Genomic DNA, 22523 nt, shown 5'->3' with positions numbered 1-22523 from the left:
GAGGGCGGGAGCGGGGCCGGGCGGAGGAGGGCGGTGGGTGGTGCTGAAGGGACAGCTCCGCGGCGGCGGCGCCGTTGGCCGCGGCGGCCCCGGGGCGCGGAGCGGGTGCCCGGCGCGGGGAGCGGCGAGCGCAGCCATGCCCCAGGCCGCGATCCNTTGGCCGCGGCGGCCCCGGGGCGCGGAGCGGGTGCCCGGCGCGGGGAGCGGCGAGCGCAGCCATGCCCCAGGCCGCCTCCGGGGCAGCAGCAGCGGCGGCCGAGGCCGGGGCGCGGGCCGGGGGCGCCGGGGGGCCGGCGGCGGCCCGGGCGGGACGATGAAGCGGCAGAACGTGCGCACGCTGGCGCTCATCGTGTGCACCTTCACCTACCTGCTGGTGGGCGCCGCGGTCTTCGACGCGCTCGAGTCAGAGCCCGAGATGATGGAGCGGCAGCGGCTGGAGCTGCGGCAGCAGGAGCTGCGGGCGCGCTACAACCTCAGCCAGGGCGGCTACGAGGAGCTCGAGCGCGTCGTGCTGCTCCTCAAGCCGCACAAGGCCGGCGTGCAGTGGCGCTTCGCCGGCTCCTTCTACTTCGCCATCACCGTCATCACCACCATCGGTAACTACTCGCCGGGCGGGGGGCGGGGACCCTGGGGCTGGCAGTCCGGGGCCGGCCCGGGAGGGGGCTTCCCGGGGGAGGGTCTGGGCGCCGAACCCCGTGCTCCCAGAAACCCGAGTTCAGCCTGGCGTATCTGCTCCGCGGGAACGGGACTCGGGGGAGGCGCCGATTCCTGGCTCCCGACCTGACTCTCCAGCCGGGCCAGCCCCAACTTGTTCCTGCCAGGCTGCGCGGGGCCCCGGGGGACTCTGAAGTGTGTGAGAGGGGCAGGAACGACCGGCGGAGGCTGGGGAGGAGGGGTGTGGCCCGGCCAGGCCGTGGAGCAGGGCGCTCACCGGGAGCCGCCGGGAGCGTTCCACTCCTCCGTGTCCCTGCAGAGGGGCTTCGGCACCCGGTACCGGTGGGGCTCGAGAGAGACCAGTGCATGCAGGTACTCGGCACTCTGGGCACTCTGGGTGCTTGAAACCTCCCGGAACTGCAGGGTGTAAGTGCCTCATAGTGTGTGTGTGTGTGTGTGTGTGTCCAGTTCCCAGAGTTTGGGCACCACCAGCCAGTGCCTTTAATGTTGTTAGGGTAGCAGAGGTGGTGCAGGAAGCCAGATCCAGCCTTGTCTGCCCACTTTGCTGTCCCAGGAAAACAGTCCCCTCACAGGAATGACCCCAGTTCTCTTCCCCCAAGCGAAGGCCAACAGCCGGCATCAGAAGGCACACACACACACCCAGATTCACAACTCAGGAGTGACTGCACACACAGGTACACACAAGCACAGGCAGAGCACACACAGGCACAGACATGCAGCACACAAACCGATGTCCAGGAAAGAAATCTCCAGTGAGGCCCTTGTGCTGTTCAAAAGTGTCCAGGCAGGAGTAAACACCTCGCCCACTCCCGAGACTCTGATTCCAGCCCAGCTCTGTCACTTCTCCCGCCGTGTGACCTTGGGCGAGTCCCATCCCCTGCCTGGGTCTCAGGCTCACCTCCCGACAGCCAGAGGTTGGCTGAAATGATCTCAAGGGCTCCTCCCCGTCCTGACGCACTCCCTGTCCACCTTCTCCGGAACCCACTGGGATGCCTCCAGGAGCTGTGTCCTCCATCTTTCCCGTTCCCTCTCCTCTCCCCGGTCCCCTCCTTGCCTTGGCTGAGCTCCCAGGGGCTCGTTGCCACTTGGCATCGCCCATGACAAGATGGCAGTGTTTTCCTGGGAGTCAACAGGAGTCGAGAAGGTAAAAGGCAGGCCTACACCCTGTCCCTGCAGTCTCCCCACTACAGGGCTCTGTGCCGAGGCTCTGCGGCTCTCAGGGGCCATGTGCAGCTATACTGTGTGGTCTCCGGATTCCTTTCTTGGAAGAGGAAAAAAAGGGGCCACAAGTGGGTGGCCCGAATAGGGGCACCTCTGGGTTCTGCTGACTCCGTGAGTTTAGAGCAGGATCATCACACTCAGGCCTGCTCCCAAATCAAGCAGCTTGCTTTCCTGGGGAGGACCAGACCAGGGGTCTGCTCCCTCTGAGTGCTGCACTGCCACCGGCTAGGGTTTTAGCAGCACGAACACCCTCAGCCCTTCCCTCTCCCACTTCCCACACATCATACCCTTGGTTATGTGCCCCCTTTTTTCTCAGTCCCCCACTATTCTCTGCTCCCTAGTCATCTCCCAATTAACCTTCTTGCCCCCAGCCTCATTCTAGCCCCTCACCCCAAACAACACTGCCAGAAAGAATCTCCCCAAAGCAGAGCCTGGACCATACCAGTACCCTACTCAGAAGCCCTGGATGGCTCCCCCTATGCGTGGAATCTGGTCCATGCTCCTGATCTCAGATTGTAAGGACCTTTGTACCTGGCTCCCATCTCTGTGCCCAACTTCATTTCTCACTTCTTGCTGACGTGATCCCTCCGCTGCAGCCAGAACTGTAAGCATGCCTGTCTGACACTCCTTTTTCTCTCTCTTCTATTTATCTTGTCCGAGCTAAACTTCCAGGTCCAGCTCAAACCCCATATCCTCCTTAAACTCTCCCAGAACATCCCGAGCCAGTGTTCTGTTCTGCATAACCACAAGGCTTACTGTCAGGATGACCTGGGTGATGGCAGAGGCTCTTGTGCATGGTTATTTACATTTAAGGGGGTTGTTTCATCTCTTCAACCACACTGTAATTAACCTCCACATGGGTAGGGCCCCATGGTGCCCATTTCCATGCTCCCCAGGCTGGCACAGTACCCAGAGGCACACATGAGCACTCAAAGGAGGCTACTGATGGGTTTAAGGTGTACAGAAATGAAAGGGCATGGTCTTTTCCCCGCGTCCCTACCGTTCCCCAAAGTGCTTATAGCCCTCACCAGGAGAGGTGCTAAACGCTGACAGACAGAGGCAGAGGCAGACAGAGCCATTTATTTATTTACAAAGTGCTGGGCAAGGGGGAAGACAGCATCAAAGCACCACCCAGTTCTGTGGGGCCCCCAGACTGGCACTGCCCACTCCCTGCCTCACTCAGCCATCCCTGGCTTTTTGTCACCTTTCACTGGCTGTGCTGCCTGGCTGGGAGCTGTCGACAGCTCTGCCCTAAGGAAAACCTGTCTGGGCTGTGATCAGACGGCTGGCAGGGGCCCTCTATTAGAGTGATCTTGACCCAGAACCTACAGGCAACAGCCTCTCTCCACCTGCTCCCTTTGGAGACCCGAATGGGTCTCCTGAGGCACAAGTAATCCCATCGGGGTAGAATAATGACAGAACCTCTCATTCATTCAGTACCTTAATGGTCACAATGCACTTTCATCAGGTCTTGAGCCCCAGCCTTCACAGCTCAGGGACGTTTCCAGGGCAGGCATTCTTAGCTCATTACACAGATGAAGGCGTGGAGGCCCAGGGAGGCGGGGGGACTTCCCACCGTAATGCAGCTGGTGAGCAGCGGAGTTAGAGCACGAAGCTGGGTCTTCTGACTCCAAGCCTAGTGCTCTTTTCCCTGCTGGTCTCTCGCTGTGTCCTCTGCCTCCATATGCTGTGACGCCCAGTGCCAGCCAGGATTGTTGGCATGACCAAGATGTGCTCAGTGATGCCAGCTTGCAGGACACCCACGGGCAGCCTTGATTGGTTGAGGGTCAGCAGGGTCTGTGTTAGTCATTCACCTGGTTAGTCACAGTCTCTGCTGGCTGCTAGGATTCCTCAGCTCCCTCATCTCTGGCCTCCCAGCCAGGAAACCCATCCTTTGTTGGGCCCTAAGTTCATCAAATGCAAACGGAAACTCTTTTCTGGGAAGCTTATCCTCTCCCTCTCTCACTGTTGAGTCATTAGACTCCTCCGGGGCCCCAGCCCCATCTATTCATAGCCCCGAGGCTGTCAGAGCAGGAAGGGGCCTTGAGATCAGCTGGTGCCACCCCTGCTCATACAGAGAGGCAATGGGAGCCACACAGCCTCCCAGGCCCCACTCCCTCCCCTTGTTCAGGATGCCTATTGTTATTATTAACAGCAACAATAATAGGAGCCACCATGTAATGCCTACTCTGTAGCAGGCTCTAACCAAAACTCTTTGTGTGTGTCCTGTCACTTTATTCCCTTACTGACCCATCAGGGTGGGCATTATCACCCACATTTTTCAGCAGAGGAACTGAAGGCTCTGCGTGTAAATGACTCCCCCAGGGCCTTGCCGCGGGAAAGAAGGCGCCTGCCCAGATCCAGCTGAGCCTCCCTGACCCTCGTGCCCTGGGTATTTTGCCAGTTCTTCCTCTGCTTCAAGAACTCAGCCCAGACCCTTGCATCTCATGGGCACGGGGTAGCCACAGCTTGTCCTTCCCCTAGTAAAGCCCTCCCCAGAACAGTGCATCCAGCTGGCTGTTTCCCTGCATCCTGACCCCTGACCAACCTGGTGCCCAGCACCAGGCCTCCCTGAGCCTGCCCACGGGCTCACAGGTGCCCGTTCTCCCACTGCAGGTCCCCAGAATCCCTGCGGCTCTAAGGCAACGAGAGACCAGGTGACCGACTAGCTGAGGGGCCGGAGCAGAAAGGCTTCTGTTCTGCTCTTGCCTAGGCTTCCAGCCTGCTCTCAGCTGAGCACAGGTTCCTACTGCCCGCCACCTGGCTTGGGACCCCTCTGCTTATGAGTTCAAGCCAGCCCCCCATGAAGGGACCTGTACTCATTCCATCCTTTCAAGAAGGGGGAAAGTGCAGAAGTGACCTGCCACCCCCACCCCCAAAGTCCTCCAGTAAAAGAGCTAGCAATCATCCGAACACCCAGAGAGGTGTGTCGGTGCCTGAAGTCACATAGAAAGTTGAAGGTCCAGCCTGGTTAGAGCCTGCACCTTCTCTCCATCACCCCAGCCTGTTCCCCTCACGACCCCCCATCATTCTTCCCACCGGGGCCTCAGCTGCTTATCCCTCCCCTGTTCCCAGTTTTCTCTTGACTTCCCTGGAGGACGGAAGGGCGGCCCAGCCTGGAACAGTCCCACTGCCCACTCTCAGTTGGCATTCCCTGCCTCCCTGCCCAGGGGCCACCCCTCTGCTTCCACCACACGAGCGCTGGCTGAGAGTGCTGTAGAAGCATGGGCACTGGCCGAAAAGCCAGAGTGCCTGGGTCCATCTCTCTGCCCACATCACCCCTAAGTCCCCCACCCCCCGCCGCCATCCCACCCCCCCACCCCTGTGTGATCTTGAAGAAATTGGTCCGTCTGAGCTTGTTTTGTCATTTACAAAATGGGTGGATAAAACTTGCCTCCCAGGATTCAATGGGACACTATACAGAAAGTGCCTGGTACAGAGTGGGCACTTAATAAACAGTATCTGCAACTATTAGTGTTATTTAACATTCTTGTCCGTGTAGTATGACTCACCCCCCACCGAAGGGGACTGCAGTTTCCCATGGATTTTCCACAACCACAGTGACTGCTGCTCCTTCCTCACAGGTGGGGACAGTGGGGTTGAAAACCAGAGGCTGCTACCCACTGCCCTTCATCCTTCTAAACCCACCCTCAGCCCCCACCCCAGGCTTTCAAGATCATCACCTATGTCTGGAGTCCGGGCTCACCAGCAGTACTCCCGCCTCAGAGCAGCCAGGGGCCGCAGACAGCCAGTCAGAGAGAGCGCGGGGCACAGTAATGGGAGAGCCTGCCCTGGGCTGGAACAAGAAGACAAAAGTTCCAGTTCTGCTCGGTTCAGTTACTGGTCCTCTAAGACCACCAGCTTCCTCCTCTACAAAGTGGGTATATTTGATCCGGGGTCCTCCCGACCACTGTGCCTCCCGTCGACATGTCTGGGTCCCACTGAGGACCCAGAGGGAGGACCTGGAGGGAGTCGGGCTGAGAATCAGACAGAAATACAAGGCACACGGCTGGCCACAGTGGAGACAGGACAAACACAATAAGTATTTCCAAAGAAAACATAAACAAGCACAGATGAATGCAGTGCAAATCACCACTACCAACAGCTTTCAGCTGGCAGCACAAATGGTGAATCTGGGCATTGATTTCATAATTTTAAAAAAATGCAAAAGTGATTTTCCTGCAGCCAGCAAGCAGGAAGGGAAGAGCACCCTGCTCTGACCGAGACAATGATCAGTTTGGGCAGCCTCGGGGGAGACCCAGGATGGGCACTCCGTCTTCCTGAGAGTGCCCAGCAAGCAGGAGGTGAGGGGAGCCACGAGTCTCTAACATGCTAGGCACTGTCCCAGGCCCTTCTCATCACCTGCATTCCTGCACTTGTCCCGGGAGGGCCGGCACTCTCTTCTTGTTACAGTCGAGGAAAGGGAAGCTCAGAAGGGGTCACAGACTGGCCCAGGGCCTGCACCCCGGACTGTGGGAAGTATCTTTTCTCAAGGCCACGCACCCCCTTACCCTGCACGGAGCCTCTGCCATCCTTCTGTGGGAACATCACAAATGACAAAAACGGGCACCAGGGCCCTCCAGCTGTGCCCTGAGTTGCAGGACCCGCTGCCCCTGGGACTGTGGATAAAGCAAATAGCCCAGAGAGAAATTCAAATTTTAGCCCCAGCCCTCTCATTTCACTGCATGGAAGCTACAATTCAGTTTGGAAAAGGGGCTGGCTAAAGGCCACACCTGCCATTGGCATCAGAGCTAGCCTTAAAGCCCCATTTACCCATGCCTCACTCCATGTTCTTGGGTGCCCTGAGAGCTCTGAGAAAAGAGAGCAAGCTGCCAGCCGGCCTGTTCTGCTGGCCCTGGGTCTCCTCCCGATCCCTCCGTTAGCCTCTGGTCCTCAGAGAGTCACCTGGCAAATGCCTTTTGAGGTTGTCAAGAGAGCAGCCAATGGCCAAGCTCATGCCACTGCCTCTCAGTTCACACTTGCCCGTTGTCCAGGAGCCGACCCTGCTCAGGTGGGGGAGACCTGCTCCTCACCTGGAGCTGCTCCATCCTGAGCTACCGCCCAAGTCACACTTTCCCTTTCCAGTTTTGCTGCAGCTGGTGAGCTGCTGCCTGGAGCAAACAGCCCCAGGCCTCCTGGTCCTGTGGCCTCCTGGGATGCCTGCCAAGCTGGGGCCGTCCCCACCCTGCTTTGTGAAGTGATACCCAAGGACCTCTTTGGGAAGGGGGCAGTGGTTGCTATGGATACAGCCTAGCCTAGGAGCTAGAAATGTAGGAACGGGGTTCTTTCTCTGCCCCAAGAGGCCCTTAGACAAATTGGTTCCCTCTCTCCTTCTCTCTCTCCCTCTCTCTCCCCCCACCTTTCTATCTCTCTCTCCCCTGCACCAGTACTCACCAGAGAACACACACTTCCCTAGTGTGCCTCAGTCTCCCCATTTGTCCAGAGGTGTACCACAGGGGGAACTGATGTAGGCTAACTCAGTGATACAGAATTTTCTATGTTAATGTTTCTCAACAGTCAGATCCAGGGGATGACCTGGTTGATCTCGTTTACATACAGATTCTGAATCAGCAGGTCTGGGATGGGGCCTGAGACTCTGAATCTCTAGCAAGGCCCCAGGATACCTGATGGTGTTCATCCATGGTCCGCACTTTTAGTAGCAAGATTCTAAATAACCTGGAGACCTGACTTCTGGGAATACACAGACATGTGGACCATGGCTTTAAGAACGAGATTTAGAACTGGAAAAATCCTTAGGAATCTGGTCATAAAATGTTAGAGCCAATGGCCTCAGAGCTAATGAACCATTCTCTGAGGCTTGGAGCGGGGCTGTGACATGCCCCATGGGAGCCAGCCCTGGAGCCTGGGCAGGGCCACGTGCTGTACAGTCACTGTGCGTAGGAGAAAGGGCAGCAGAGAGGGTGGATGGAGAGGAATGGAAAAGGCCTTGTCCCATAGGGAAGCCTCCAATCCAGAATCCGCTGGTCCTCAGCTGCCCCCCCTTTCCTCCCCACTCTGGCAGGGAAGTGCCTTAGATCAGTAGGAGATTAAACAGCAAAGCAGGAAACTGGCCCCTCCCTCGTGGCATCTAGCCCAAGTCTCAGGGCAGTAGGCTTCTAGCCCCTGTTAGAAGAAGAGAGGCAGGCTCATTTCTTCTTCCATGGCCTGGGGCCCAGACAGTGAAGGCCCGCAGAAGTCGCCAGGTCCTATGGTCACTAGATACACTCATCTGGTTGCCAGCTGCAGTGTGGAATGCAGGTAGCAGGACAAGTCTACTGTTTCCTAGACGTGTGAGGCCACGGGTGTCCACACACTTCCAGAAGAGCATTGACAGCCTAGGGGAAGAGTCAGAGGAGGGAAGCAGCATGTCACACGAAGGGCACTCGGTGCAAGCAGGCCTGCAGAGTATGAGTGCCGCGTTCAGATTTCTGCAGGGCTCTTGAAAGAATCAACCTGGGGCTGATGGGCCACATGGGATTGAATCAGCACTGGTGGGGAGAGTCCCTGAAAGACTTAAGTCCAATGTATTTTAGAACTTGTTAGAGTTGGACCTGGCCAAAGATGGACTGTGTTGCCTTAAGAGGTGGTGAGCTCCCCATCAGAGGAAGCATACAAAAGACACAGGATAGGCATGCAGCAGAGGTCACCTGTATCATCAGTCAAGGTTCAACTAGAGAAAGAACCAGTAGCAGATATGTATTAAGATATGTATTACAAGGGGTTGGCTTACATGATCAAGTGGAAGGTCAGGCAAGTTCAAAACCCGTAGAGCAGGCCATCGGGAAGGACAGGCTGGAACTCCTTCCTGCGCGAGCGGCCCTGTCCACTGCAGAATTTCTCTTTCAGGGAATCCCTAGCTCCAGCTCAACTCTTAAAGCTGATTGAATCAGGCCCACATAGATTATCTAGGATAATTTCTTTTACTTAAAGACAACTGATTATAGACTTTAATCACATCTACAAAATGCCTTCACAGCAACCTCTAGATTAGTGTTTGATTAAATAACCAGGGGCTTTATTTAGCCTGGCCACGTTGACTCGTCAAAGAGATGATCATGTTGCACGTAGAGCAGATAGGGGGTTGCGATCCATGGCTTTTAAGACTCTTCCCAACCCTGAGACGTTTTGATTTCTTGACCTTCAGCGGGGGCATCCTGGAAAGTTAGAGCGCCCGAAGTATTTCTCAGGCATGTCCTGGGGGTCCCCAGACGCTCTGAGTCTCCTCAGAACCAAGGTCAGCCTTCATTTCAGTCAGTTTACCAAAAATCACTGAGCTCTCCTGCGTGCCGGGCACTACACTAAGAGGATGAAAAACTAAGACCCAGATCCTTCCCCGAGGAGCCCCCAGTGCAGCAGAATCCGGAAACTACAAGCTGAATGGAGCATACGCTAAATCCTAGTGGGACGACCAGAACAGGGATCTGAGAAGGCTTCCTGAGGCAGGCGGTGCTTCAGGCAGGCGTGCATGGAGAGTGAGGACTCCGGCAGGTGGGTGAAGATGGGCAGTGGGCGCGCTCCGGGGTGCGGAAACAGCCTGAGACTGGCTGGAGGGCACGAGCATGCCGAGGAAAGGTGGTCAGGAGCAGGCCCTGGAGGGGGCTGAGTGCTGGACTCTGGGGCGGGGACTTGATCCGACAGGTGCTGGAGGAGGGAAGTGAGAGGCTCCAACCTGCGCTTGGCTGCGCTACCTGGATCCTGGCCAATGGGTGCCCCCATGACTCCGGTTGAACCAGAGGGCAGTGACAACCTGAATCCCGATTGTCCCTCTTCACCCTCTCCTGGTCACACTCAGCAGACCTCAGCCAGCCCCCAGGAAGTGCTTCCACCCCTCCCCCTCCCCATACACTTCCTTTTCTGGGCCAAAGGTCCACTGTAGAGCCCCGACCAAGCCCAGTCTTATGGGTGGCGTGCAGGAGCCCCCAGGATAGTGCTGAGCTGAAAGAGATGACACTTTGTGGCTATTCTCTGCAGGGACAGCCCCGGCCTCCTCTCACATCCCCTTCATCTCTGCTCAAGGCTCCACAGCTTGGCACAGGCTCAGTGTCCCTGGCCAGGAATGTGCAGGGCCTCTCCCGACCACAGCGCTGATGCAGAAATAACCATCTCAGAAACATCCAGAGGCACATTCCAGCCTGCCGGCCACAGGACCCCGTGGGGGGCTCTCTCCAGAGACCCAAATGATCAGGCCCGGTGGAGCTGCCCAGAGAGAGTGACGCCAGGCTCTCAGACAGGAGGTGGCCTCTCCTCTGAGGCAGGGCTGGTCCTCCTGGGGTGCAGGGGAGACCCCCGAGGCCTTGGGAACAGGCAGGCAGTTCCCAAGGCAGGAGACAAGGCAGGAACAGCAGCCCAAGGCAGAAGACAGGCTCAGCTCAGTGCAACAGGGGAGTCTTCCCCGGGCTGCTCCATCCAGATCTCAGCCCCCAAATTCCCCACAGAGCCTGCCTCGGCTTCCACGGTCACGAGCCAAGGCTGCCTGCCATTCCCTGGGAGGGGCCTGATTGAATCCTCAGTCCCCGAGGACAGCAGCACACTTATATATAATCCCCATTTTATAGAGGGGGACCCTGGGCTCGGGGGTTTGAGAAATGCTCCCAAAGTCACACTGCTGGCCTCACAGGGCTGCACAAAGCAGGCATGACCACTTGGTTTGTAAAGCACTTGGCCGTCCAGGTCCTCTGCAGAGCCTCACACCAACTTGGGGCCATGGGGATCATCATTCCCACTTTGTCAAGGGAGACACTGGACTCAAGAACATGAGGTTACTGCTACCCAGAGCCAGTAACTGTGGGAACGGGAGTCAAATCCAGGCCTTCCAACCCTAAAACCAAGCTCTCCTCCCGGGGGCTGAAGGTGCCGTCACNCAGGCATGACCACTTGGTTTGTAAAGCACTTGGCCGTCCAGGTCCTCTGCAGAGCCTCACACCAACCCGGGGCCATGGGGATCGTCATTCCCACTTTGTCAAGGGAGACACTGGACTCAAGAACATGAGGTTACTGCTACCCAGAGCCAGTAACTGTGGGAACGGGAGTCAAATCCAGGCCTTCCAACCCTAAAACCAAGCTCTCCTCCCGGGGGCTGAAGGTGCCGTCACTCCTCTGTGGATGTTGGTGTATTTGAGAAGCACGTGTCAGCCCACGGAGGGCAAAAGGTAGTGCTGTGGGGGTAGTGTTGTCACAGAGCAGCCCTAGTTCCAGGCATCTGCCAACACCATCCTTCTGAGCAGGACAGGACCCTGACGCTAGAAATGGGGACAGAGTGATGGTTCTTAAGAGTGGCCAGCGAGTGAGAAAGGAGACCTTGTTGGGGGTGCCAGGCCACTCACCTGCTTCCCAGTACATTGGGGGGGGGGCGAGGGTAAGATGGCCCCTGCGTGCTGAGTAGGAAGCTTGTCCCAGGAGCAGCCGTCGTTTGAGCCTGAGCTATGAGGGTCAGGGTCCGGCCCCCAAGAGTGAATTCATCATCAGAGCTGCGCTAAGTTTGAGAGGCTGTAAGCGTTAGCCAGTCCCCGGGCACAGGGAAGCAGAGAGCTTCCTGAGACCAGCCTTCAGCAGCTGGGTGGCCGGGCCCCTCGAAAGCCAGAAGTTGGTATTTTCTTCCTGGATTTCTTTGGTACTTAATCAACACCCAAGGGGCGGCTGAGGAAGAACCATTGGGGTTCACCAGCCAAAGCGGCTTGGAGCGAGCCAGGTGGCACGGACATCAGGAGTCAGTGGGTGGTCCCAGGAGAAGGTCAGTTTCCCCCACCTCCTCTGAGAAGAACAGGGACCGAGAGCCTCGGTGGGGACCCTGGGGACAGGCTGCATCTCCCCCTCATGGCTATAGCTCTCATCTCGGACTGCCTTCCACCGGCCCCAGGGAGTCAGCCCAGGGGAACGCCCTTCAGCCACGTGAGCTTTGCTCACCTGGGAACAAACTGGGGGCTTGGGCCAGGCTGAGCCCATGTGGTGCCCTCTTCAACATGGCCCACTTCGTGGGTTTGCCCCCACAACAGTGAGACAGCGAGACCCTCCAGAACTGTTCATGGTCCTTGGTCCACCTCCAGGGGGGGCCAGAGGGAAAGCGCCTGGACCCAGACTCCGAGGCAGCCTGCTTCTCTCTAGTGTCTTGCTCAGCTCAATGCCCGAGTCCTCAGCACCCTCATCTTCCTGGGGCACCAGAGGCCTTGATGTCCCCTGCCTGCCCCTCAGGGTTTTCAGTGGATTTACAGAGGCTACAAGGACTTTCTCAGAGCTGTGACTGCTGACCTCGTGCAGCTGACTGAGGAAAGTGGGGGACATAGCCCCCTCCATTGTTTCCCTGCTACTACCTGGCTGTGACACCTATGGCAAGTCACATCCCACCTGGGCTTATCTGCCGAGGACTGGGCTGGTAGTGTGCAAGCCCCTTACAGCGCAGATGGCCTCTGTGGGACCTCTGCTTCTTCCAGGCCCTCCCAGGAAGCACACTACCCAGGATTACCCTCTTGTCCCCATTTCACCCCATGCTGGCTGAGCCCTGGAGTGACTTCCTCTGTGTCCAATCCCAAGAACAGAGCTCTGTCCAGGACCTCCAAGTCACCCCGCTTCGGGAAAGAAAGCATTTCTGCCCGTGGCCTAGGCCCCCTTATCAGCAGAGCGAGTCCACTGCCCCAGCCCCTGGGACAGCTGGAATGCAGGAGCCTTCCACCCAGAAGGGGCGGCTACTCCCGCGGGCAGCTCCCACGGTAGCCCATGGGTTGGGTGGGAGGAAGCCGTGGTGCTGAGAGCAGGCTGACCCCGGCCAGCACTTTCTGACAGGGGTAGTCTGCAGAGAGGTGGCAGGCAGCCTTACTCCCCAAACTGCCTCTGGACCCGAACCGGCCTCGGTATCAAGCACTGGTGGCCAGCCCTGCAGTCCGGGCCCTAGGGCCCTAGGTTGACTCTGAGCCTTCCAGGCCCTGGGAGCTCAGATCCTGCTCCTGGACCATCCCTGGGCATTCCAGCCAGACCAGTGGCCTGGTAGATTGTGAGGGGCTGGGGTGAGCCCCATGTGTCCTCATGATGGTTTGATATCTCACAATGTTAAGGGATCGTACATGGTTACCCTTTGCAGAACACACACAGGCCAACCGTGGGTCACGGCAAGCATCTTCCTCAGTGGATGGCTAGAGTGGCGTCAGTTCAGGGGGCAGATACTGCCATGCCCACGCAGGACCAGGGCTCAGTCTGGCAGTGCCTGGGGTCCTTCGGACTCCTTGAGAACCACGAATTCACTCCAACTTCTCTCCCTTCCAGATGAGGAGACCGAGACCCAGGGCAGGGTGCGGGGGGAGATGGGGAGCAGCCCACCCCAGCCACTGGGGCTCTGCTGCTGGTTCAGGAGCAGTGGCAGAGCTAGTCCTCAAACCCAGGCCTCCCGACTCTGCTCCTCCTGGCACTCACACGGTCATCCTTCCGTCCCCTGTTCGTCTGAGCATCTTCCATGCGTCGGCACCATTCGAGGCCTCATGGTGCCTACACTTCAGAGGAAGCAGATAGTCGAAAAACTTTACGATCACAAATAAATCATCATCTCAGTGGTAACAAGTGCCAGGAGTCAGTTCACACAAAGATGTGGTGGAGAGTGATGGAGTGGAGATGGGCCATCTGGGAGAGGCTTCGGGGGAGGGGCCTGTGTAGTGCAAAGGTCAAAAAAGAGCCTTCTGGGGGGACAGCAAATGCAGAGGCCCCAGGCAGCCCTGGGTGTGTTGGGGGAACAAGGAGCAGGAAGAGCAGCGTGGGTACAGCATACTGAGCAAAGGGGTGGGGACTGGGAAGGGCCAGGTCTTGTGGGGCTGCGGAGAGCTTGGATTTTTTTTCTAAGTGGGACGGAAGACCTTGGAAGGTCTTAAGCAGGGCTGTAGTATGATATGACGTAAATTTTACCGGCGCACCCTGGCTGCCCTGTGGAGGTGAGATGGATATAGAAGGAGAGGGAAGCTGGGAGACCAGGCAGGCTGCCTGCAGTTCAGTGACTTGAAAGGGCAGGTGATGGAGCACTGGACCTGGTGGGGACCGTGCAGGGGTGGGGGTGTGGACTGAGTGTATGTTTGCGAGGCAGGCTTGGCCCGACCTGCTGGTGGGTTGGAGTCACGTGCTGGAGAGGAGGCAGGGAGAGGGCGGTGGGAATCGGGGAGAGAAGACAATCAGTGATGGTCTTTGGCCTGCCACTTGGTGGAGAGCAAGCACTTTCTGAGCAAGGAAATAAAACCTGGAGAATAATGTGTTTGGTAAAAAGATAAGATTTAAGACTTCTATTTTAGACATACAGGTTAATCCTGAGATGCTTGTTACAAACCCGTGAAGGCACTTGGAGAGACAAGCCTGCAACTCAAGGGAGAAGGGTCAAAGCTGAGATATAAATTTGGGAGTTATCAGATGGAAATAATATTTAAACTCATGTGGTTAAATGAGATCAGCTGGGGAGAGAGGAGCCCAGGGCCAGTCCCTTCTCCAACACCAGGAGGTGGAGCGCGGAAGGGGCTGCCAGGGGACCGGGGACACCTGGGGAGCATGGTGTCCAGGAGCCAGGAGGAGTGTTTCAGGAAAGAGAGCTGTCCTCGGCCAGCTGCTGCTGAGAGACGGGTTGGATGACCTCAGACAAACAACCAGTGGGCTTGGCAACACGGTGGCCATCGGAGAGACATTGACCATGAAAACGGTGTGACATTCAATGGCGCGTGCCCAGAGCATGAGAAGGTGAGGGTGGTGAGGAGTCTTTTGTGCTTGTCCAACCCGGAGTTGGACAGAGGAGCCAGATTCCAGGAAAGGCGGGGAGGGAAAGAACAATAATATCACAGATCAGTTTCAGGCCTTTTCATAAGTGCTTCACGGACCTCCTCCTGCAGTGGCCCACGAGGTGGATATCATTATACTCATTATGCAAATGAGGCCCAAAGCCCAGCAAGGTTATTGGCTCAGGGCATCCAGCCAGGGACCTGAGTCTAGGCCTGTGTGACACCAAAGTCCCTGCTCGCTGTGCAGTGACCTCACCTCCCAGCTCCGCCTGCCTCTCCTTGCAGCCTCTTCCACTTCCCCTCCCACTGCCCAGCGCCCAGCGCATCACTGTCCTTTGATCCCTTCTGCCAGCTCCCAGCAGTCTTGGCCTCTGCCTCCCTCCTCCCTGAAAGCTCCGCTTTTTCTCTTTGATCCTGCACGTCTGTCCCGGCTGCATCCTAAGCTGGGCTTCCTGTCGCCACCCCCAATCCCTCATCCGCAAGATGACCTCGCACCAGTGTGGAGGACCTGCAGGAGTTTCTGAGAGCCTAGCGCCTGGGCCTGTGGGATGGGAGTGTGGCTTCTGCCTCCTCAACTGCCATTTGTAAAGTGCCTGGGGGTTTTCCATCCCGGCCGCCAGCCCGCAGCTCAGCCCCTGCTCAGCCCTGAGGGTTCAGAGATGCGAGCTCCCAGGCGGGGTGTCTGAAGAGGCAGCCAGGAGTGGGCAGCCAGAAAGGCCATGCATCCTTACCTCACTGGGGCAAGATGGGGCTCAAAGGTCTTCTCAAGAGAATGGTATGGACGAGAAGTGGTAGCCAGGAGTCCTAAACAGGGAGACACAACTGGCAAGACTGGCCACCCGCCCACCGCCACCGCCACCATCACCACCACCACACACGCACTGCAGAGCATCGGGGGAGGGGCACTCAGGACCTCAGAGTCCCTTCTGGAGTCTGAGTGGTGCCAGTGGGAAGTGTGGATGAGGCCCAGAGACCAGGCTGGTAGAGAGGCCCTGGCAGGAGCAAGGGCAGGGAGCTCTCTGCCAGCCTGGCATCCCCCTTGCTGCCTGGCCCCTCGGAGAGGCCGCCCAGGGCGTCCAGAGCCACCTCCAGCTGCTCCATCAGATTCTGAGGCCTCGCCCACCCCAGGCTGCTCTGGGAGGGCCTGGTGCCTGGCTCCCCACTGGAAGGGAGGAGCAGGCAGAACCCAACGCACAGGCACCTGGGGCCCAGCCGCTCTCCTGAATCCCTGACAGGGGGCCGCAGTGGTAATTAGCTTCTCACACGTCCCCTGGGTTACTTTAAAAATAACACTGGCACATGGCTGGCTGGCTGCCCTTGCCAGGTGCTCACACCACTTTGGGCAGGAATGGATCAGGACAAAATTCGACCTCTCCCCAGGGCCCCTACTGAGTGCCAGAGTCCACCAGCCCCGTGCTGCATGGCCAGGAGGTTCCTGCTGGGTCTAAAGCCTGGGCCCGGCCTGGGAGGAGCAGGTGGGCCAGCAATGGGGGACCCCCAGGAAGCTCCCACATCACGGTCTTTGACCAGGTCACCTTATCTGCCAAGCCTTAGCACCCTCATTTCTCTGTGGGGTGTGTGATAGTGGTGTCTGCCTCTCTCACTGTCAAACACTGAAAAGTAAGCAAAAAACTAAAACGCTGTACAAATACCCCCTGCCTGCTTACTAGCTGCCCACACTGTTCTGCTAACACCCCTCCATGCCAGGCCCTTTTTTCTGGGTGAGTGACTCCCAGTCTGAGGCTCCTCTGTTCCTTTCACCCCTTCCCCACCTGCCCTGAAACCTGTCCCCTTGGGTGGGGCACACAGCAGTAGCTGAGGCTGCAGAGGTATGACACACAGCAGGGGTGTCAAAAGCAGGCTGCAATTCTGGGCACTGGGGAGCCATGGAAGGTTTTTGAGCAGAGGAGTGGTGTGTTCAGAGTGGAGCATAATCTGGAAGTAGATGTGGGGAAGTAGTGGGGGAGAGGGGGCTAGAAGCTGTGGAGGATGACAGTTAGGAACTGCTGCCCAAGCCCAGCTTGGAGAGGGTGGTGGCCCCGACGATGGTGGTGGCTGGAGGAACAGGAAGGGCAGAGCTAAGGAAGGGGGGAATGAATGGCTGAGACTCAGTGTGAGGGAAGAAGAGGAGGGGAAGACAAAGTGTTCTTCTAGTTGGCTGAGGAATGAGGACATTCTCAGAAAGCGGGTGGCACAGAGAGGCCCAGCATGGAGCAGGGCAGGAGGCCAGACCTCCGTGGCCTCCCTGGAACCAGCGTCAGAGCACCCAGGCAAAGCCGTGGTCCATGCTTACAAGCAGGGTGCAGAACGAAGCAGAGGCAGCCAAGGACACTGCAAAGGACCAGTGGAAAGCAGGAAGGTTGGTTTTCAACAGAAGGAGGACTGGCCCTCAGGGCTGAGTGTGGCCAGAATATAAAGGAAAATGCAGAAGCCAAGGGCCAAAGCCACCATGTGGGATGGTCCCGAGTGTGCACTGTGCAGAGGAATCCAGCCGAGGGGGGTGCATTGCTGAAGTCCAGCCTGCTCACCAAGCTGGGCACTCCCAAGGCTGCATCTGCCCGGACGGGCCCATTTTGTTCTCCTTTGTCCCAGAGTGTCGTGGAGCTAGGGCAGCCCTGGCCACAGGGCACTGGGTCTGGGACTCAGGAAATTTCTGACGCTCCTGGGGAGACCAGTATTAGTAGATGAAGTGGGGACAGCTGACGGGTGAGGGGAGAGCAGGACTGAGGAGAGGCACGGTGGGCCTGCCCCCCTTCCTCCTATCTCCCTGTCATTCCTTTTTTTTACAGATTTGACACCAGGGGTGTATGAGGGGACTAAAAGGTAATGGGAAAAATACAATAAAAATTAAATTGAAAAACAAAAAAGACTCGGGGCCAATCATGAGGAGCTAGCAGAGGACATTTTGAAAATTCCCTCAAATCGGGTGACTAGGAGCTAGCCAAGAGGAAAAGCACAGGGCCCCTGCAGAGGACAGTTAGGGGATCAGCCTCCCGGCCTCCTCTGAAATGGGAGGAGGGGGGAAGGGAGCAAAGCAAAGAGAATAGAGAGTAGAAGAAGCCATATAGGGAAGGCCTGGCCCAGCCATGTACTTGCTACATGACCTTGAGCAAGTCAATCTCTCTGTAGCTCAGTTCCCGCATCTTTAAATGGGGATAATAATAGTACTTACCAAACAGGGTGTTTGAGCATTCACTGCCTTAGAGCAGGGTGGTACCTAGTAAGCTCTCTATATAAAGGTCCGCTGATATTGTTTTGAATTGGGGAGGAGGGAGCGATGACAGAGGCATCTAATCATTTGAATAAAGTCAAGTGCAGAAAAAGCCGGCTCTCCCAGAATCCACATTGGAGTTGAGGGGAAGGAAGGAGAGACATGGCAAACGATAAGCAGTAGCTGGAGAGAGCTGGGTCCTGGGGACACTGACTGGATCCTGGGGACACTGCCCAGCTTAGAGCTCTTGGCACCATAAAAAGCAAGCTCAGGACACCAATGCATAAATAGGCAGCTCCTATAAGCCATAGGAGCCATGAAGTCATGCTCTTATTATACCCTGGCCCGGCCAGTCTATGGTCCCTTCCTGGGCTGTGAACAGCGGTGTGGATGGAGGGCTTGAAGGCGGGGGTTGGAGTGGCAGAGTTGATTGAAAAGGCTGGGAAATCAGAGGTCAGAGGAGGGGTGGCAAGCCTGGGGTGAGTCAGGCAGCGGGGGGCTGGTGGGGGGATGAGCGTCTGCCTCCATGTCTCTGGTGAAGGGCAGTGTCCCCAAGGATGGGGACAGCTGCTTGCTATCTCCACTGAAGACAGGCTGAGCAGGAATGGCCTGAGCCTTGGTCACTTCATTCTGCCTAACGAGTGTTTTTCGACAGACAGGGCGTAGGGTTGAGTGCAGTGCGTTTCCATGGAGAGTGGTGGAATCTTAGCCTCTGAGAAGAGCCTCTCCGGTCCTTTGGGCCTCTGTGGGGGAAGGGCTGGACTTGGTGGCTTCTTTACATGCCTAATGGTGTAGAACTTGAAGGATCAGCAGGTCCCAGAGGCCAGGTCCTGTGGGGGCTTCTCCTCCCCTTTATGGAGGTACAGACTTCCCCGCCTCCCTGGGTGTGCTCACCCCATAGCCTATCTGGGTCTCGCACTCTCTGCCCTGACTGGTGGAGGGAGTTGTGCCAAGAGGCCAGCATGGAGACGTGTGGGGTATGGAAGTGAGTGTGTAGGAGGGGACACATCTGCAGGCTGGCTCAAAGGGCGAGAAGGTCCTGGCAGCTGCCTCCAGGCTGAAGTCCCTGTTGCCGGGACTCCCTCTCCTCCTGGGCCATATGCCAACCTATACCATCTGAGCTTCTGAGCCCCAGGGAGGGTGCTGAGCCTAAGAAACACCTCCTTCACATCTCCTGGCATCTGCTGCCAAATTGCCTGCCAGCCCAGATCTCTCCGGGCCACTAGCCATGACCAGAAAGGAGAGTGGGGAAGCAGGTGATGGAGACGGGGCCCACGGGGCCACACAAGATCCACCCCACCAAACACAATTCACCCATCAAAACCAGCTTCATGTATCCACTGAAATCCACCACAGACACTGAGCAAGGAGGGCCAATGGGAGAGGGACCCCTCCTCCACACAAAGCTGGGGGACAGGAGAACGTATTCCTGGAGCTGTCCTTGTGGGGCGGAAGAGATGAGGCAGGGACTCCAGACAGCCCCCAACAGCATGAAGAAGTGCTCAGAGGCGAGGCATGGACAGGCACAGAGAACCCTTGCAACAGAGGGAACTAAGATGTTGGCAGAGTCAGGAGAGGGGAGGCCAGGTAGAGGGGGCAGGTGAGGCTGTGGATGGCCAGCCTTTGAGCTGGACCAGGAAGCCCTTAGACTATATTGTGTACGTTTGGGGAACTAAGGGAGGTTTTCGGAGTGGTGAGTAGCAACTCCAATCTGTATTTTGGGAAATAATCAAATTGATAACAGCCTCTTCTTCCTGAGATCCTCCACATGCCAGGTCTTATACTAAGCACTCTACACACTGTATTTCTACCCCCCAAGGCCACCTAGTTAGATGGGGATTGAAGCAGCAGCGTGGGCTGTGGGAGAAGCCGCAGGCCTGGAATCGGGAAACCTGGGTCCCAGGTCCAGCACTGGAGCTGCAAGCTCCGGTGAGACCCAGCGTTTCTAAGCTTCACTGTCCCCACCTGTCGAATGGAGACTGATGGGAATGCTCCCAAACTGTAGAGGGCAGCATCCACGAGGAGCCCCTAAAACCCAGCCCACTGGGCTGTGGGCTCACCTTGCAAGCACACCTAGGTGCCTGACCCCCCCCCTGTCACTGGAGTGGCTAGAGCTCCACCTGGGCACAGTGACCCCCTTGGACCACTGCAAGTAATAGGGACTTCAGAAAGGAAACAGTATCACTTAGCCAGTGTCAAAGGCCCACAGTCAGAAGCCCAGGCCTCTCCCTTCCCCTCTCAAAGCCACACCGTCCCTGCCTCTGTTCTTCCCGGTCACTCTAGCTTCTCTTCCCTTGTAACTCTGACTTGCATGTGACTTTGGCTCACCCAGGTCCTGGCGAGAACCAGCCACCCAGCCTCTGATCACAGTACCTGGGAGAGACAACCCGATCTGCTCAGTGCAGCCAATAGCTTGGGTCCTCTTGGATCGGGGGTCCATCTCTGGCCCAATCCACTGTGACCTGGGACAGGGTCACCTGGTACAAAGCACTGCCTAGGTTGAGTAGGGTTGTTGTGAGAAGAAGAGCTCCAAAGAAGCAAGAAGGGAGCAGGCACCCTAGACATTTCCACCATCGCTGGCCTCCCCCAGAGCCCTCACCGCCCGCCCTCCGGCTTCCCCCTCCTCCCCTCCTGCCATGTCTGGCACAGGACCTTACTAACACATCCCAAGAGGCCTCCAGGGGCTGCTCCCTAGGACAGAAAGGACTGGCCCCCCACCTCTGGGTTCATCAGCTAGATGGGGAGGGGCTCAGAAGAGGGTCTTTGGAGGGATGCCATCAGGACACCATCTCCCCGCTCCCGTGGTCTGAGTGCCCACTGTCTGCAGAGCACCAAGACTCTGGAACCAGATCCTGCCCTGGGGGTTGGTTCATACTGACCTTAGGGTAATGGCCTGCAGGACACCATGCTCGGGAGTAAAGCGAGTGGTCCCAGGGGCACCTGACAGTGCGGGGACTTAAATGGCCAAAGATCTAGGTTGAATCCTAGACTTGTCAATCTTTATCGGTCTGACCTTAGGCAAGCCGTCTCTGTTTCCTCATCAGAAAGAAGCTAATAATGCCCATCTTGAAGGTAGGTCAGGGTGAAGACTAGAGAAAATTGACAAAGTACAGGTCTCTGGATCACCTGGTACTGTTGCCATCATCAGTAGGGGCATTAAGAGCAGAGAATGCACAGGCTCTGTTCTGGCCCATCCGTGCCCTCGCTTCGTCTCCCCTCCCTTCTTCTTCCGCTCCATCCCTTCCCTGCTTTCGCCTGCCACCCCAGACCCATCTGGCATAGAGGAGAGGCCAGGAGGCAAGACCAGGGGACTTGCAGGGGACTGGGCCTGGGCCCTGACCACCTCCCAAAAGCCTCGTCCAGTGTCCGGCATGACCCCAGGCCAGCCGGCTCCCCTCATTCTGCGCAGGCAGACTTGACTAGAAGGAGCTTTGCTCACAGAGACATCCCTGTGCATAAGGAGATGGGTAAACATGCCAGGGAGTGTGCGCCAAGAGAGGCCGAGTGAGCTGCAGAGACCAGTGCTGGGTGGAGAGGGAGAGATGGGGATGCGCGAGGGCCAGAACAGGGGGAAGGCTTCCTGGGAGAAGGCAGCGGAGACGGAGGTGGGAACACGGTGGCGGCCGGTGATGCGTCAACTCAGGGGAGGCAGTGAGTGTTAAAAAAAGGAAGGAAGGTCTTCATAATACTTCTGTAAAACCTAACGTTGTTCTAAAAGAAAAAGTTTACTTAAAAATAGTAAATGGTGAAAGAAGGAGGAGAAGGAGATGAGAAAGAAGGAGAAGAAAGAAAGGAGCAGAAAGGGAGGAAAAAATCCGTCCTCAGTCAGCGACCTTGATCCAATTTCCAGTGATAGCTGGGACCAAGCAGCTCTGTGGACCAGCCAGGTGTTTACACCCACCCTAAACAATGCTTCCAGGTGTCCAGGGCCACCTTGGAAGGCCACAGGGAGCAGAGCGTGCCACACTCCCAGTCCCAGGAGCGTTGGCAAGGTGGCTGCCGCAGCCCCACCCGCACTGTGGCCCTCTGGCTTAGACTCAGTCCGCCCTGCGGCGAGGCTCTGCTTCAGGGACAGTCTTCTCTCCCCTGCCCGCTGACTCGTCTCTTCTCCCAGAGGGCAAAACCGAGCCATCCTTGTCTCTGCTTCCTCTCTCCCAGCACTTAGTCAAGTTCCTGGCACAAAGCAGTAGGTGCTTAAGAAATGTTTGCTCAATTAATAAATTAAGACAAGCTAAGAGGGAATGGAGCCATTTTCATTTCCCTGATTTTCCAGCTGATATTCTTGAGAGCAGCCAAGGGTTACAGCCTCCATGGGGCTCCTGCTTCCAACCTCAACCCCTCCAGGTGCCACATTCCCTCTCCTAGAACTGGCTCAGGGTGGCGAAGCGCACCTCCTGGGGAGACCAGTGCACCCTCAGGCCAAGCCTCTTGGGAGAAGGGCCCGGATGGGGAGAAGGAGGAATCTTAGCTGGAGAAAGCACACTCAGACAGGCCAAGGACCCCAATCCCTGGGTCCATGAGATGCTGGAGGCCACTGAGAAGTTGAAGAAAGAGAGCAGGACTTGGCCTAGGAAGGCCTGGCTTGGCCACATACCTGTGTGGCCTTGTCCGAGTCACCCAGCCACTGGGCTCAGTCTACTCAGCGGGAAAACCAGGGCTCCTGCTGCCCAGAACGTGGCATC

At 57.2% G+C, this 22523-nt stretch overlaps 1 protein-coding gene across 1 annotated transcript in view; it reads left to right on the top strand.

Annotated features, from left to right (window-relative positions):
- The first annotated feature begins 210 nt into the window (after positions 1-210).
- Positions 211-22523, top strand: part of KCNK3 (potassium two pore domain channel subfamily K member 3) — a 37493-nt gene continuing 15180 nt past the window's right edge. Inside the window, exon 1 of the mRNA XM_037066759.1 lies at positions 211-596. Coding sequence (XP_036922654.1) covers positions 314-596 — 283 coding nt within the window. The 5' untranslated portion in view covers positions 211-313. The remainder of the gene's footprint in view (positions 597-22523) is intronic.

The sequence above is a fragment of the Sturnira hondurensis genome, unplaced genomic scaffold, assembly GCF_014824575.4.
Source record: "Sturnira hondurensis isolate 20B ecotype Veracruz unplaced genomic scaffold, ASM1482457v3 Scaffold0016663, whole genome shotgun sequence".
Classification (NCBI taxonomy): Eukaryota; Metazoa; Chordata; class Mammalia; order Chiroptera; family Phyllostomidae; genus Sturnira; species Sturnira hondurensis.
Note: the sequence above shows the minus strand (reverse complement) of the source record. Positions and strands in the feature narration are given on the sequence as shown.